We start from the raw sequence: 16,845 nt of genomic DNA, 5'->3' as shown, positions 1-16,845 counted from the left end.
GGTGAGTGCAGCGAAGGGGAGGGGCGTCGGGGCACATTGCCGGTGCCTGCCCCTCCCCTCCAGCAATCCTTCTGATGTGCTTTTGGGCCCGTGGGGCCCCCAGTGATGCCGGGTCCCCAGAAGGGGACCCCGCCTGCCCACATCTTGCTTCTAGAGCCCCGAGAGGCTCCACCATTGGCCCCTTCATTCCCAGAGCCCCGAGAGGCTCCACCACGTGTCCCAGGGTCCCGAGGCTCCTCCTTTGTCCCTTGCCTTCAGAGCCTACGAGGCTTCGCCCAGCATCTTTGTTCTCGAGCCCTAGAGGCTCCATCATGGCGCAAGTTAGTCCCCCAAGCCTGCGAGGCTCCCACGATGCCCCTCAGCTGCCCAGCACTTCGTGGGCAGCTGCCACGTGTAGGTTGGTCCCCGGGCTACCTGCAGCCTGCCCTGAACATCGTGACATTGCCTGTTGGAAGTATTGATTAATGTTTATGTGAGCCCTGAGAATATTCTGTGTTGCACCTCTAAAAGTACTCCTGTTACGTGATGCGCTTTGTCAGTCCTTCCCTCCTGAATATCCGATGTCCTATGTATGTTGTTCCTGGTTAGAGTGAGTTCTACTGCTAGTTCTAGGAAGCTCCCAGGTATGTGTTCTAATGCCAGTTCCATCATGTGCATATCCCTGGCGGTGGTCCCATGGCCCTGCGCTGTATATAGTCCCTTGTAAATCCTGCCCGTGCCCCTGGCACCTTGTAAACTGCGTATGTATGTCTAAGTGTGTTCTTCAATACAAAAGCTATTCTCATATATATCTTGTGTGGAGTTCCTTTTGTGGGGGGCCCGGGAGGTTGTTGCTGGGTGTGCGAGCGCAAATGCTTTACACATGACCTCCGAGATAGGCCTTGCTGCTCGCGCCACGTTACCTAGAGGGTGAGCAGGGGTTGTCTTGGTGTGTGACCCCCTTGCCCTGACTTGGGAGTGGGGGTCTCTGACTGACTTTGGCGAAAGCCCTGGCCAGCCAGGGATCCCATTTCCAACAGGAAGGTGGCCCAGGGCGCCAACATTCTGAGGTGCGCAATGAGCTTTGTGCATTAATGCGATGCCAACAGCAGCACCCTTCTCATCTAGCTCCAGCCTTGTCCTTGTCCCTGCCTGTTTGGCCAGTTTACAGTGGTTTTAGTCCTTCATTATCATAAGGCAGGTGAAATATTTTAACACCTTTTTAAAATCCCTTTAGCCCTTTTCTTTGCCCTCCCTTCACCTCTGACCCCTGGCGACACCAACAAAACCATCATAATTCGTCATCAGCTTAGGTTTACCGCCTTAAATATTACTAGCATACCTTCAGTTGACAGCCTCATTTTAAAATCTGAATCCTCCCAGTCCCTTTTTATCTGTGCCCTTTTTTACCGACCCCCTCACTACATGCCCTGCTTACCTCTTTTGTTTGGTGAAATGTTGTCCCAATTAATCATTAACAATGCCAAAATCATGATTATTGGTGACTTGAACTACTGGCCTATGGACGCAAAGGAGAGCACCAGCTCCTCAGAATTCACAGACCTTCTATCCGGTATGAACTGCACTCAGCACATACAGACCGCCACGCACATTAAGGGATATGTCCTAGACCAAGTTTGGACCTCCAACTTGGAAATTACCCAACTCCAAATCTCGCCTTGCCCCTGGTCAGACCACCATATTATTACATTTGCATTGATCTGCGTCACTTTTTTTTCCGCCATGCACTGGTACGTGCATTTTTGTCACCAGTGATTTAAATGGAAATATAGAAGTGCTGGTACTCTCCCATTAAATGTATTGCAGCAGTGCTGAGAAGTGCCGATGCACAAGTTACTACTTGTGTAACGATATATCTGTAAGAGACATTAGTTAGTGATAGATTCCTTACCTTAGACTATCCCCAGGCGTCAGACTGGATCCGGAAATTTGTGCGTAGCAGTACCCTTGCGTGTCAGTAGGCGTAGTCTGCGGCTCCGCGTCCGTCGTCGGCGTCGTGATGACGTCGGAGTACTTAGACTCCGCCTCCGCGTGCGGACGTCAGTTCTTAGACACAGCTTTTCCGCGCCAGAAGCGCCGAGCCATGTTAAAAACCAACACTGGTGTCATTGAAACTAGGGCCCTGAAAGGGGATGACCTTAACCCTAGATATCGGTTCGCAGAACGGGGAGGATGGGTGAGTCGGTAAGGAATCTATCACTAACTAATGTCTCTCACAGATATATCGTTACACAAGTAGTAACTTGTGCATCTGAAAGAGACAAGTTAGTGATAGATTCCTTACCTTAGAATAGATACCCCAGCAATACCAACCCCGGTGGTGGGTCTGCAAACCAATAATCACACCAGAAAGTCCTGGAGGACGGAACGGCCAAAGAAGCCATCCCTCCGGACTTGACTGTCCAGGCAGTAGTGTCTTGCAAACGTGTGCATCGAGGCCCACCTAGCCGCCTGGCAAATGTCCTGCAAGGGCACTTCCCGGCCCAGGGCAGTTGTAGTCGCCGTGGCCCGGGTGGAATGAGCCCGCAATCCAACGGGGGGCTCCTTTTTAGCCAAGGAGTAACATGCCTGGATACACAAGATGATCCACCGAGAGATGGTCTGTTTGTGCACCGCTTTTCCCTTCTTAGCGCCCACGTAACCAACAAAGAGTTGGTCATCCACCCGGAACTGGCATGTGCGATTCAAGTTGAATGAAAGCGCACGTTTTGGATCCAGACGGTGGAGCCGCTCTTCCTCTTTAGAGGGATGCGGTGGCGGAAAGAAGGTGGGCAAGGTGATAGACTGCCCGATATGGAAGGCCATGACAACCTTGGGCAGGAAAGATGGCTTAGTACGCAACACAACCTTGTCCGGATGGACAGAAAGGAAAGGGGGTGTACATGAAAGAGCCTGGAGCTCACTCACTCTCCTGGCAGAGGTGATGGCAACCAGGAAAGCAGTCTTCAAAGTAAGAAGACGGAGAGGACAATTGTGAAGTGTCTCAAAGGGAGCGCACATCAGAAACGTAAGAACCAGGTTTAAGTCCCACTGAGGCATCACAAATGGAACAGGAGGGAACATGTGTGTGATGCCCTTCAGAAAACGAGTTACAATAGGGGACTTGAACAAAGAAGGTTGATCAGGCAGCCTTAGGAAGGCTGAAAGGGCAGAAAGGTAGCCCTTGATAGTGCCCAGAGCAGAGCCCTGCCGGGCAAGAGAAAGAAGGAAGAGAAGAACCTCAGAGAGAGGGGCAGCAAGAGGATCCACAGCCTTTGCTGTGCACCATGCCACAAATCTGTTCCACCTGCAGGCGTATACCGACTTTGTGGAGGGACGCCTGGCTGCCAGAATGACATTACAGACTTCTGGAGGCAAGTCAAATGGCCTCAACTGTCGCCGCTCAATCTCCAAGCAAGGAGGTGGAGACTGGACAGGTTCGGGTGGAGGACCGTCCCCTGCTGCTGCGACAGAAGGTCCTCCTGAAGAGGCAGTCGAACCGGGGGATCGACTGACATACTGAGTAGCTCTGGATACCAGTACCTTCGTGCCCAGTCCGGAGCCACAAGGATGACTTGGGCCCGGTCGCGCTTGATCTTCAGCACTCTGGGCAGAAGTGGTAAAGGCGGAAAGGCGTACAATAGACCGCAACTCCACTCGCGATGAAAAGCGTCTCCGAGCGATTGCCGCCTTGGAAATTCCAACGCGCAGAACTGATGACATTGCGCGTTCTCTTCGGTGGGGAATAGATCTAACCAAGGCGCTCCCCACTGCTGAAAGAGGCCTTGCGCCACGTCCAAGTTCAGACGCCATTCGTGATCCATCATGCACAGACGGCTGAGTTCGTCCGCCCTGGCGTTCAGAGAACCTGCCAGGTGTTGAACCACCAGGGTCACCCCCTGATGTTCCAGCCACTGCCAGAGGCGCAGAGCCTCCTGGCAAAGGGTCCACGACCCCACCCCGCCCCGTTTGTTGCAGTACCACATGGCGGTGGTGTTGTCCGTGAACACCTGCACTACACTCCCCCGAACGGAGGGGAGGAATGCCTTCAGTGCTAGACGAATCGCACGCAGCTCCAAAAGGTTGATATGGAGCCGGGACTTCGCCGGAGACCAGAGGCCTCTGATCTCCCCTCTCCCATGTGGCCTCCCCAGCCCTGGAAGGATGCGTCCGTCACAACTACGTGCTCCGGTTGGGGAAGAGAGAGAGATCTGCCGCTGACCCAATCGCGGTCCGTGAGCCACCACTGCAGCGGTCCGTGAGCCACCACTGCAGCTGTCTCGCAGTGCCCTCCGAGATCAGGACATGGTCGAATAGGTTGCCCTGATGCTGGGCCCACTGAAACTTCAGGTCCCACTGCAGAGCCCGCATCCGCCACCGGGCGTGATGCATCAGAAGGATGCAGTGTCAACCTGACTGAGACTCAGGACAAAGGCTGAAAGAGTGGAATTCGAGCCTGAATGTCCCGAACCCGCTGTTCGGGAGGATAAACCCGAAACTGCGCCGAGTCGAGAACCGCTCCGATGCGGAGGAGCTTCTGAGAGGGGCACAGGTGTGACTGCGACACATTGATGGAAAACCCCAGGAGGTGCAGGAGGTTTGCCATCGTCTGGAGGTGGCTGACAACCGTTTGGGGCGAGCCCTCCTTCAACAACCAGTCATCGAGGTAGGGGAAGACTGAAACCCCTAACCTGCGCAGATGAGCTGCGACCACCGCCATCACCTTCGCGAACACCCGTGGGGCGCTGGTAAGGCCAAAGGGGAGCACGGTAAACTGAAAGTGCTCGTGGCCTACCGTGAACCGCAGGTAACACCGGTGGGCCTGCAGGACGGGGATGTGGAAATAAGCGTCCTGCAAGTCCAACGCTACCATCCAGTCTCCTGGGTCCAGGGCAGCTAAGACCTGAGCCAGTGTCATCATTTTGAACTTCTCCTTCCGGAGGAAGCTGTTGACGTTCCGTAGAAGCAAGATAGGGCGTAGGCCCCCTTTGCCCTTCTTGGGTACCAGAAAGTAGTGGGAGTAGCTACCACACCCTACTTCTGGCCCAGGAATGCGCTCGATGGCCACCTTGGCCAAGAGGGCCGTAACTTCCTCCTGCAGAAGTCGCAAATGATCACCCGATACACGGTGGTTCTGCGGTGGCATGGCTGGAGGGGTCGCCTCGAAGGGGAGGGAGTAGCCCCTTCGGACGATTTGCAGCACCCACCTGTCCGACGAGACAGTGCGCCAGTGGAGGAGGTGATGGCGAACCCTGCTCCCCACTGGCGACACATGGGCCTTAAAGCACGGACTAGGAGGGTTTTGAGGCGGATGCTGCGGGGGATGGTGTGGACTGTCCTCGCCGTTGTCCCCGAGGCGGTTTCCACAGCCGCCACCGCGTTGGGTATTACCCTGCGGCGCGTGGCTGGCAGCCTGTGTGGGTACACCCCTTCCTTGGCCACGAAAGCAACCGTTTGCTGGCGCGGGGCCGAGAGCCCCAAGGACTTGGCCGTAGCCCTGGAGTCCTTAAAACGCTCAAGCGCATGGTCTGCCTTGTCGCCAAAAAGGCGACGGCCATCAAAAGGCATGTCCATGAGTGTATTCTGGACATCAGCCGAGAAGTTGGCGGACCTCAACCAGGCGTGGCGACGAATCGCCACCGTCGTTCCCATCGCTCTACCTAGTGAGTTCGGTGGTATCCAGTCCACACCGGATAGAATAACGTGCCGCATCTCGGCCTTCCACAAGGGCTTGGCCGAGTTTAGCCCGTACCGCCAACGGACATTCTGGCAGCACGTCCGCGACCGTATCCCACAGGGAGTGGGTGTAGCGGTCCAAAAGGCATGCGGTGTTGGAAGACCGCAGTCCCAGACTTAGGGAAGAGAACACCTTCTTGCCGTATTGCTCAAACCTCTTGGATTCGCTGTCAGGCGGAGCCGACAGGAATGCGGTCTGGGAATTGGAGGCCTGAATCACCAGGCTCTCAGGGGTGGGGTGGGTGGACAGGAAATAAGGGTCGCCCGGGGCCGGGCGGTGGCGTCTGGCCACGTTCCTATCTACAGGGGAACCTGTAGCGGGCCTGGGCCAAGTGCCCACAAGAACGTCAGTCAAGGCCTCATTAAACGGTAGCAGAGGCTCAGACGAGCTTGACTGCGGTTTGAGGACCTCAGTGAGGAGGTTAGTCCTCACGGCCGTGACGGGGAGTTCAAGGCCCAAGGCCTTGGCCGCCCGCGTCAGCACCACACTGTAGGTATCCCCCTCCTCCATAGCCACGGTAGGAGGGGAGACAAAACCAGTGACTGGCGAAGTGTCCAGATCACTGGCAGCCCCAAGTCCACCTGTCCAGTCCTCCTGGGACTGACACTCCTGTGTCAGAGGGTCCTCAGACCCCTCCCAATTCTCCTCATCACCCATCTCCTGGTACTCAGGGGGATCAAATGATGGGGCCGGTTCATGGAAAGTGAACTCTCCGAACGGAGTCGAAAGCAGCGCCCAGCGGCGCCGTTCCGGCGCTGGAACCGGATCGAGGGAGGCATCGGGGACAGCGCCGCCCGAAGACGACGCCGGGGGTGACACCTGAGGGACCGGCGCCGGGGAGGTCGTCAAGTCCACCGGCGACGACCCGGATCCAGTGGGGGCCTGCGGCGCCGGGCCCGAAGGCGCCGGCGGTGCCAGGGCCGAAGCACCCGGTGGCGTCGGGGCCGAAGTCCCCGACCCGCTAGGGCCCCCAGACGGGTCCGCTAGCCCCGAAGGCGCCGCAGAGCCCGTCGGGGGAGTGAGGGACCTCATGGCCATGAGGAACCGCTCTATCTCCTCCGGCGTCACGCCTTCTTGTGCTTGCCTGACGACTTCGACCCTGAGGAGTGATGTCGACTCCCAGAGCTCCGATGGCTCCTCTCCCGCGACCGGTCCCTCGACCTCCGTCCGGACCGGGACCTTTCCTGGCGCGGGGCCGACTGCCAGAGTTCGAGTCGCTTGCGGGACCGCTCCCGCCTAGCTTTCGAAAGAGGGCCCGGCAGTCGGGACAGGTCTTGTCGTCGTGGTCGACGCCGAGACAGTGGAGACAACGACGGTGAGGGTCGGTGACCGACATCAGTCGGTCGCAGTCCTCACAGGGTTTAAAACCTGGCATCCCTATCGGCACCGTCCGGAATCGAAGACTCGAAAAAGAAACGATCAAAAAGGAACAAAAAAGTTTAGTCAAAAAAGACTAAGGTACCACTTTTTCCGGATCTGCGCTGCTGGCGCAGAAAAAAGATGAACTGACGACAGCATGCGGAGGCGGCGTCTAAGTACTCCGACGACGTCATCACGGCACCCACTACGCCGACGACGGATGCGGAGCCGCAGACGACGCCTACCGACGCGCAAGGTTACTGCTACGCAAAAAATTCCGGATCCAGTCTGACGCCTGGGGATATTCTAAGGTAAGGAATCTATCACTAACGTGTCTCTTTCAGATACGCTCCCAATTAAATGTATTGCAGCAGTGCTGAGAAGTGTGGGCACTCTCCCATTAAATGCATCACAGCAGTACTGAGAAGTGCCGGTACTCTCGCTTGCTTTCAAATTACAGAAGTGCATGTACACAGTACCAGACAGTACCTGCACATTTAAAGCACAGTTTCTCACAATGTCTGGGGTCCTAAATAGTGTGAAGTGGAAGGAAAGGGGAATGGGCAGGGCTTTAAGTGGGGCGGGTCCTGCTGGTGCTCGGCACCGGATATTCTAAAAACCAGGTGCTGAGCCGGGTCTCTGTCGGGCTCTCCATTTTTGCCCTCTGGGTGAAAGAAATAAATCTCTGCAGCAGTACCACCCTTCACTGCCTTTGAGGTAACTTCAGAGAGATGTATTGATCTTACACAACTAACAACCATTGGCAAAGCGAACAGCCCTGACTTGTGGTAGGTGTAATGTTACTTGTATTATGTGTCTGTATTCAATGACGGAAGCAGCAAAATGCCCGCAGGGTGGCACACTATGCTAAGCAAAGATTATTAGCGTGCATATTTTTAAGCCACACCCTTAATTACACCGGCCACACCCCTTTGAGACCCCTCGTTTTTCCTTCCACTTAAATCCTTGGGAATGGGGAAAACCTGGTAAGCATGGAGAAAAAGAACAGGCGATAGCGGACTGGATTAAACAGGGGGGGCAGTATTGGGCGGTTTTACTGTGTTTAGTTCAACGTTTTGCACTAAACTTGATTTGTGTTTGTATAGCGTTATTTGCACTTTCAAGTGGTGTTTGGTGATCTTGGATTTTTTTTTTAAAGAAATGTAGGTCTGTACTGTTATTGGTTCTGCATTGAAGCATGCATGGTTTGTACAACAGCGCGTTATCAATAAATAAAACACAACCTGGTGTAATACCGAAGAGTAATATATAGAATCATGCAGAGGTGTAGTGAAGGCTGTACACAGGCACAGCAGTAACCAGGCCATGACCTCTGAACCCGCACACAGTCCTTCTTTAAAGGGCACATCCTGTTCAGTATTTCACTGTGGCAGTGAGCCGCTCTCTCCTGCAGTTATCCAAGAACAGCCAATTAAAAAATAGACTTCGTGACTGGACTATCCAAGGACAGAGGACACCTGTGAATCCTGCTGTCCAATCTATCTAGCGCCTCCCCAGATCTCCAAGCACTAGGTTGGAAGGAAAATCTTCCCTTTTTACACCAATTATTTAAACTTTCTACACTTTGTCTTTGCCCTAGTACCTAGGTGGGGGATGTGGCTTAGCGGCTACAGATGCAGCAGATCTTCGAACTGAGAAACCAGGTTCGATAAAAATTGCAAAAATAAATAAATAAAATGAACAATGCAAAAAAAAGGTAAAGATCTGTTTGACAGGTCCGAACAGCTTTCACCTGTTCTACCGTTGACTGGTGTGATCTTAGGGTTGGGAAACCAGGGTTCAATTCCTAAAAAAAGAAGTGGGGGGACGCTGTCACCGGAAGTGACGTCACAACAGGAAGTGGAGTCACAAAAGATGCCAAGCTCCTCGTCCCAGAGAGGCCAAAGAGTGAAGTCCAGCTGTTTGGCAGGGGGGGCGGCGTCCCCCCAGTAAAATAAGTGGGGGGACGCCGTCCACCCCCGTGGTACCCCTACTCGAGCCCTGTACAGGGAAACTATTCATCTGCGGGAGACTATGAATAAACATGTGGTGCCCCTCTTCTCGCCCCCCTGTACGTCACTCCATAACTTTCCCCAGATGGCATCGGTTCAGACCCAGAGGGGGTCCGGATTCTGTCATCAAGTCAGTTTCACAGCTTCAGACTTCCGGTGCAGCTCAGCCAATCCCAGTCCGCTCTAGAAACGGCTTCTGTGAAACATCTGACGGACAGTACAAGCTCAAACTGGCGAGACGAGGACAAAAACAGGACCTCGTTAATCGTTAATTCAGAAGTCAACAAACAGGAGAGCTCCTGGTATTTTTAACCAGCCACAAACAGATTTTAAAATATCTTACGGGGTTAAGGAACCAACTACAGAGGCCCTTGTGTGCCTGGCAAGCTCTGGGTTATAATATAGCTGCAAGAAAACTCTGGTGGTTAATGCACTTGCTGGAGAGATCTGTATGGAATCTAATCGCATCTCTGACTCATCATGAACCAGCACAGATTAACGTGCATACTGCAAAGCACAGCCAGGGCCGGACTGGGAACCACAACCGTCCCCGGTAAAGTGCTCGGCCGGCCCCCGTTCGCCACTCGGTGGGGGGATGGAGGTGCCGCCGAACGCTTTGCCAGGGCCGGTTTTCGGACGATTTTGGTACAGGGACGATTTTGCAGCTATGCTGCAAAAACGGCCCTGTAACAAAACCGGCCACCACCCGCGCGGCGCACCGGCGGCTTGCCCGGTGCCCGCTATGGCCAGTCCGGCGCCGAGCACAGCAGGGCATGCACGGCGGCGATTTGGGTGTTTTTGTTGCAAAGCGGCTGTTTTTCGGTAGAGCATTCAAGACCTCTTGTATATCCTTTAGTATATACTTATTATATACTTGTATGTGTATGCACTTTGTGGGCTCTGGATATCAGCCCTAGGACTGGTCTGCTTCCGCTAAAGGACTTTTTTTCTGTTCAACTGCCTCTATTTAACTATCTTGATAGAAAACGACCAGCAGAGGTCAGTAAAATACCAGAATCACTTTAGCAATCTCTAGATTCCAGTTCAATGAAATGGTCTTTCACGAGCACTCGTAGACAATAATAATTTTTACAAATCTTGTATTTTCAGTGATATGACCACTGAAGGCCCTGTTTTTATATTAAAAACAGAGCTTTGGACTATACCATTTCCAGCTGAAAGGCAATATTTCTCTCCATGTGTTCCCATACCTGGCGTGTCACGCAGTTTGGTGCTTACTTTCCCTCCATGTTAAAGAACAGTAGATTCCCAGAAAGCTGGAAACATGCCGAACTCAGCGCCCTCTTAAAGAAACCCACAGCAGATCCCTCTGAACTTAAAAACTACCGACCCATATCCCTCCTCCCATTCTCGGCCAAAGTAATTGAGAAAGCCGTAAACAGCCAGCTCGCCGCCTTCCTTGAATCCAACAACTCCCACTTGACCCCTTCTCAGTCCGGATTTCGAGCCAAACACAGCACCGAAACCGCCCTCATCGCAGCAACAGACGACATCAGAACACTACTGGACAACGGAGAAACAGTGGCCCTCATTCTACTCGACCTCTCCGCCGCTTTCGACACAGTCTGCCACAGCACCCTCATACAACGCCTCAGCAACATCGGCATACAAGGAAATGCCTTGGACTGGATCATCTCGTTCCTAGCGGGAAGAACTCAGAGAGTCCGACTTCCCCCCATTCAACTCAGAGGCTACTAAAGTCATCTGTGGAGTCCCACAAGGATCATCACTCAGTCCCACCCTATTCAACGTTTACATGAGCCCACTCGCATCCATCGCGCCCCAACACAACCTCAACATCATCTCTTACGCCGACGACACCCAATTAATCCTTTCCCTCACCAAAGACCCCAACACCGCCAAAACCAATCTGCACGAAGGCATGAAAGAAGTAGCTGAATGGATGAAACATAGCCGCCTAAAACTCAACTCCGACAAAACAGAGGTGCTCATCCTGGGATCTTCCCCCTCGGCCTGGGACGACTCTTGGTGGCCCTCCGCTCTGGGCACAGCACCCACACCCACAGACCATGCACGGAACCTTGGCTTCATCCTTGACTCCTCTCTATCGTGTCCAGACAAGTCAACGCAGTCTCATCCTCTTGCTTCAACGTTCTTCGCATTCTCAAAAAGATCTTCCGCTGGATCCCCCTCGAGACAAGAAAGACTGTCACCCACGCACTAGTCACTAGCCGACTGGATTATGGGAACACACTATACGCCGGAATGACATCAAAATTACAGAAAAAACTCCAACGCATCCAAAACGCATCAGCGCGACTCATATTGGACATCCCTCGCCAAGATCACATCACAGGACACATAAAAGACCTCCACTGGCTTCCCATCAACAAAAGAATTACATTCCGTCTTCTCACCCACGCACACAAGGCCCTCTACAATCTGGGACCCGAATGCCTCAACACTCGTCTGTCCTTCTACAAACCCACCCGCCAACTAAGATCATCCAATCAAGCCCTCGCCGCAGTCCCGCGCATCCGAAAATGCACTATGGGAGGAAGATCCTTCTCCTTCCTGGCGGCCAAGACCTGGAACTCACTCCCCACTCGCCTCCGCCTTACTCAAAACCACATCTCCTTCAGAAAAGAACTTAAAACCTGGCTTTTCGACAAATAATTAACCCCTTCCCAAGCGCCTTGAGACCCTATGGGTGAGTAGTGCGCGATATAAATGCTTGAACTTGAATGTTTCAGCATCCAGGCTAATGGGCTACATAGCTAAATACATATAAGGTCCCAAAAGCAGGTGCAATTGCAAATGCTTGTTTTGGATATTCCAGTAGTGGTCAAAAAAGTCTAGGTTTCCCGAGGTACTGTGATACTTGGCTGCCTCTGGGGTATGGACTGCCTTCTAATATGGCTATTGGAGCCCCCAAACAAAAAAATGGTGAATATATCTGCGACACATTAAAGAAATTCAGATGAATGCATCCGTGATACCGGACAGTCTCCCTGAACAGGGATCTGTTCTTTAGGAGCATGAAGCTCTAGCCTGTTGGTAGTAGCCACCTGTGTCAACTATCCTGGGGTTAGGAGAGCCCTCTTGAATCTGGAGAGGGTCCGGACTGGCTCCAACCCTTTAAAAATCAGAAAATCCAGTCTAGACGAGCCTCATGGTCTTTGGCATGGAGTTCTGGATTTAGGATAACAGGGGCCAGAGAGTTGCTGGACCTCTGCACAGCCAGGCATGGGGTGCCTTGTGTGGATCGGGAATAATCGTCCGGCGCCCAGGCCCAAGGCTAGTACGGGCCCAGTGCTCTCACAATGCAGGACGTAGGCGAACAGGTTAACTGGTACTCAATAATGTTAGAGATGCCAATACAAGCTACTCACCCACGCAGACAAGGCATTACACAACAAAGGAACTGCATCATACCTAAACCAACGTGTGACCTTTCACCAGCCCACCAGGAAACTCCGATCCGGATCCTTGCCCTAGCTGTCACCCGTCGGACAAACAGCGGAGGCCGCTCCTTCTCCCATTTGGCCACTAAGACCTGGAAAAACCTCCCCCTGCACCTCAGAGCCTCACCATCGCTCCAACAATTCAGGAAGGACCTCAAGACATGGATGTTCAACCAATAGAACAGGCAGAACTACCCGACAGCGCAACGAGACCCTCACAGGTGAAGCAGCCGCACTCTACAAATCCCGATTGATTCAGCGTGCGCACCAGGCAGTTACCAATCTTTCGGGTCTTTGCGTTTGCAATGCACCACATACATATGGCAACAAGCCTCTGGAAGGCTTCTAAGCACCCTGAGGAACTATTACGGAGGGGTAAATGAAATAAAAATTGGATTTCATCTCTCGTTGGACAGCAGCCCTACTCCAACGTAGATACACTGATCGCCTAGAGACGCGGCAGCTGGAGATAACCCTACACAGAGATCTATTTATTGCTTCTACTCGGAGGACAGGACCTACAGGCAGCACACAATACATCAGCCACCTATAGACTGAGGCAGCTAGGGCAGTGACTCCATGCAGGAAAGACAGAAAGAGCACCCACAGATGACGGTGGCTGTAGCAGAACCTACACGCAGATCACAGACAATAGTCTGCGGATTAAGACACTGGGAGTTGTGCACAGAAGTAATGCACAAATACGCCAATCACCTAGTCAGCTGGAGCTAAACATATGTGCAGTGCATAAAACCATAACTATCTCCTATAGATTGAGATATTATGCACAAAGGCACTTTGATCGTCAACAGAATGAGGCCGCCAGATCTTTACCCCGACACAAAGATACAGCGATTGCCTATAGATTGACTGAGCTTTAGATGGAGACTCTTTAGATAGAGGATGCCAAGGTAGGACCATTTGCATCACACAATGCCACATACATCACCTATAGATTTAGGCAGCTGAGGCTGGACCTACAAGCATAATACAGTGACACCTGTACTGCCTTTTATTACTCACCAACAACCAACATAGCTGAAGGTTGTTACAACTGCATGTTTACTTCTGCTACCTATATTTGCCCACCTTTATCTCTAGTACATTTTACTGCCAGACTATCCAAATCATTGAAATGACCTTTACTTTGTTCCTTTTACTTCATCTCCTATCCCCAAACTTTATAATGCATACCATTTCCTTAATAATTTTTAATTAAACATTGAATGCCATTAACTCTAAATCGCATTGTATGTTTTTTCTAATTAATTGAAATAATCCTTTACCCGATTCTATCACTAACCCAATCACATCAAAACTATTTTTTACCAATGAATACATCTTAATGCTAACCTTATTATCCATCTATTTAATTACATTAAAAATTAACACCATATTGACATTCTATTACGAATGTTAACCGTATTAGTAATTCACTTTAAATTAGATACCGCAGAGTGTGAGCGATGTACAGCCAATCCAGCGGGGTTTGTGCATCTTGCCGGTTATGTCCAGATACAACTAACTTTTGGAGATCAATATTCCTAAAGCGGAATGACATTATAGGGTTGCCTCTATCCCTAGACCCATTTCGGGCCCTTGTGGGATATTCTAGACTGTTACGGAAGGATACGCATCGCCTAGAGGCCATGGGCTTACTGATAGCGAAGCGCAGAATAGCGATCCGATTGGGCACAGGCCCGGCGCCACAGTCGCAGAATGGTCTAAAGAAATTATCTATTACAATACGCAGTTCGAACTATATAGTGATCTACTTCTCCCGCAGAACCGCCCCCAAATTTTCTGGAGTCTATATAAGCGCTATCTAGCTGGAAGTGAGTCGAATATGCCTGCGTGAAGAGAACTAGCCAAAGCCTCTAGACTAGGTCATGGGCGCAATCTTTCGTCCCTCCTTTGAAGAGTCAACGGTTATTTGCAAAGTGTCACCACTATACGAAAACCCTGTCTTGCCTAATGTGGTTTAGGAATCTATAGAGGCCTGTGACTGGGTTCGCTCAGTCTAGAAAGTATCATATGCTACTTAGTAGTCTATGCCATACCAAAGATTGTATGCTTGTGTTATGTAACATGGCCAGATCACCATTGTTGTACACTGTGGCTATTATTGTCTTATGTTTTTGCTTTGTTTTTTGCAACAAAATTCAATAAATAAAATAACAAAAAAAGTAATTCAAAATAAATGGTCTAACTCAAATTAAGTTATATTGTATTATATTAATTCTTACCATAACCCTAAATTAAACTGAAGCATCTTTTTCGAATGTTACCAGTCGTTTGTATTAAAATGCATTTCCATTTAAATATTCAAGTCTTCGAATACTGACTAACCATAAACCTAAATCAAACTAAATATTATTGAAGAATTTAAATGAGAAATATGTAATCTAATGAAAGGTACACCAACACTAACACTTGATTAAATTAAATGTATTTTTCAATTCATTATAGTTATAATTCCTCTAACAAACAAAATTACACTATCAATTATTTACTAATAGCCCTAACATTATATATTCTACTAACGATTAAAGTTGTTTCCCACCTTTACATAATTGTTGTGGCAAAATAATGGGTCCTCAGAATATCAACACAGTTAAATGCAGTTGAAGAAATTGCAGGTAAGTAAATGTTGGGCAAATTAAAGGGGAGAAAAGTAAAGGATGGACCCCTTTTAAAACCCCCGTGCAATTGTCCTGGGCTCATGCCTCTGTTCCTCAGGGAGTACATTCCAGATCTCCGAGCCAAACTCTGCCAGGTATGTGCCTCCCATGGTAACTCTTCTTGACAGGTTTAAAGGTTCAAAGGGGGCAGTGAAACCATAATGTTATATGCAGAAACTATTTTCCTAATAGGAAGCCTATGCAATAACTTCAGGGTACGACAGATGTGAGTCTGCCTCATGTTTATTGTACCCCTCCCAGGAGGATTCTTGACTTTCATCAATCCTTTTATTTTTTTCTAAACATCTGTTTTTGTTTTATGTAAACCACAGAATAATATGCCAACTCACTGGAACAAGAGTAACACTGAAATATATACAGATATCAGACAATAAACATTACAGTTTCTTCTTTGTGGGAAGAAGGCAAGAAGTCTTGAATATTACACATGCCAGGTTGCTAATAGCAGAATTGATGCCTTAATCTCCTTTGTTTTGCCGGATTAGCATATTTTTGCTAAATTTCTCACATATCCCATGGAAATCTCCCAGATAATCCAGAGCCTATGTTAACCAGCGTCTCCATATCCTCCATGTTTTCTTGGGATGCTCCCACCCTACATGCACCGCCTTCGCAGTTCCCCTACAGAGATTAATTCCCCTATGCCATCTCTTTGGTCGGTGTTGAAGAGTAACTCTACTGTCTTGCGATCCATCTCTCTCCGACTATCAGATCAAGGGAACAAAGGATCGGGCTATGGGTGGGCAGGTCACCCTCATTTGGAATCTCCAATGCTACAAAGAATGGCACTAATGGGTCATCTTCGCTCGCTAAGAATACGTCACACGTGGAGCCTTTCGGCTTAAAAGCTTCAGCTCGGTTTATAGCTGGCGGTGCTACCTGTGTGGCACCCAATCCATGTTTTGATGGCTGAAAGGAGCATCTTGGGGAGAGGAGTTGGCCTAACGGCTAGGGCGCTCGACCTCGGACCTGGGGATCTGGGTTTGAGTCTCGGTAAAGACGCCAAAAACCTCCTGTGATTCTGGGCAAATCACTTAATCTCCCCGTGCCTAAAAATGAATGTGTGTCCGTCCTCATGTAACGTAACTGGTGCTATGTAAAGCGCTCCGATACCTGATTTGGTTCGGGTCTAGTTCGCGCAATATAAAACTCTGCAAAAACAAAAAACAAAAAAAATCTGAGCCTTGAAATTGAACCGGTTTGGGCTGGACTTACCATCGGTCCACGATTCATGGATGTTAGCCTTCTGCCTGAACTTCTCGGCCAAGTGGTCCAGTCTCTCTAGCCGGCGTATTTCACTCAACATCCACTCCTCGTAGCCCTTCTCGGCATGCTCCAGGCCTCCCCATGCGTTGTTTATGTCCTACAGCGAGAAAGAGCACATAAGAGGGATGAATGGACTGGACATGACCAAGGAACTCTTTCCAAGGGGTCCCCTACAGGGACCAACCCACAGGAAGAGCACATATATCCAGGGCTAGTAAGGTACAGTATATTAAGGGAGTCCAAAGTTGGAACAGGAGAGCAAGATCCAATCCCAATTTGTAAGAACCACAGAGTATGGAACATGCCACATTTAGATTAATTGAAAGTAAATTTATCTGTAGTTA

At 50.5% G+C, this 16,845-nt stretch overlaps 1 protein-coding gene across 3 annotated transcripts in view; it reads right to left on the bottom strand.

Annotated features, from left to right (window-relative positions):
• The window catches only part of ACTN1 (actinin alpha 1), a 301,498-nt gene that overhangs the window by 60,979 nt on the left and 223,674 nt on the right, over positions 1–16,845 (bottom strand). For all 3 annotated transcript variants that reach the window (XM_078659463.1, XM_078659464.1, XM_078659465.1), the window contains exon 11: positions 16,451–16,598. In XM_078659463.1, the coding sequence (XP_078515589.1) occupies positions 16,451–16,598 (148 nt within the window). The remainder of the gene's footprint in view (positions 1–16,450; positions 16,599–16,845) is intronic.

This window comes from Lissotriton helveticus, chromosome 9, assembly GCF_964261635.1.
Source record: "Lissotriton helveticus chromosome 9, aLisHel1.1, whole genome shotgun sequence".
In the NCBI taxonomy this organism is placed as follows: domain Eukaryota; kingdom Metazoa; phylum Chordata; class Amphibia; order Caudata; family Salamandridae; genus Lissotriton; species Lissotriton helveticus.
Note: the sequence above shows the minus strand (reverse complement) of the source record. Positions and strands in the feature narration are given on the sequence as shown.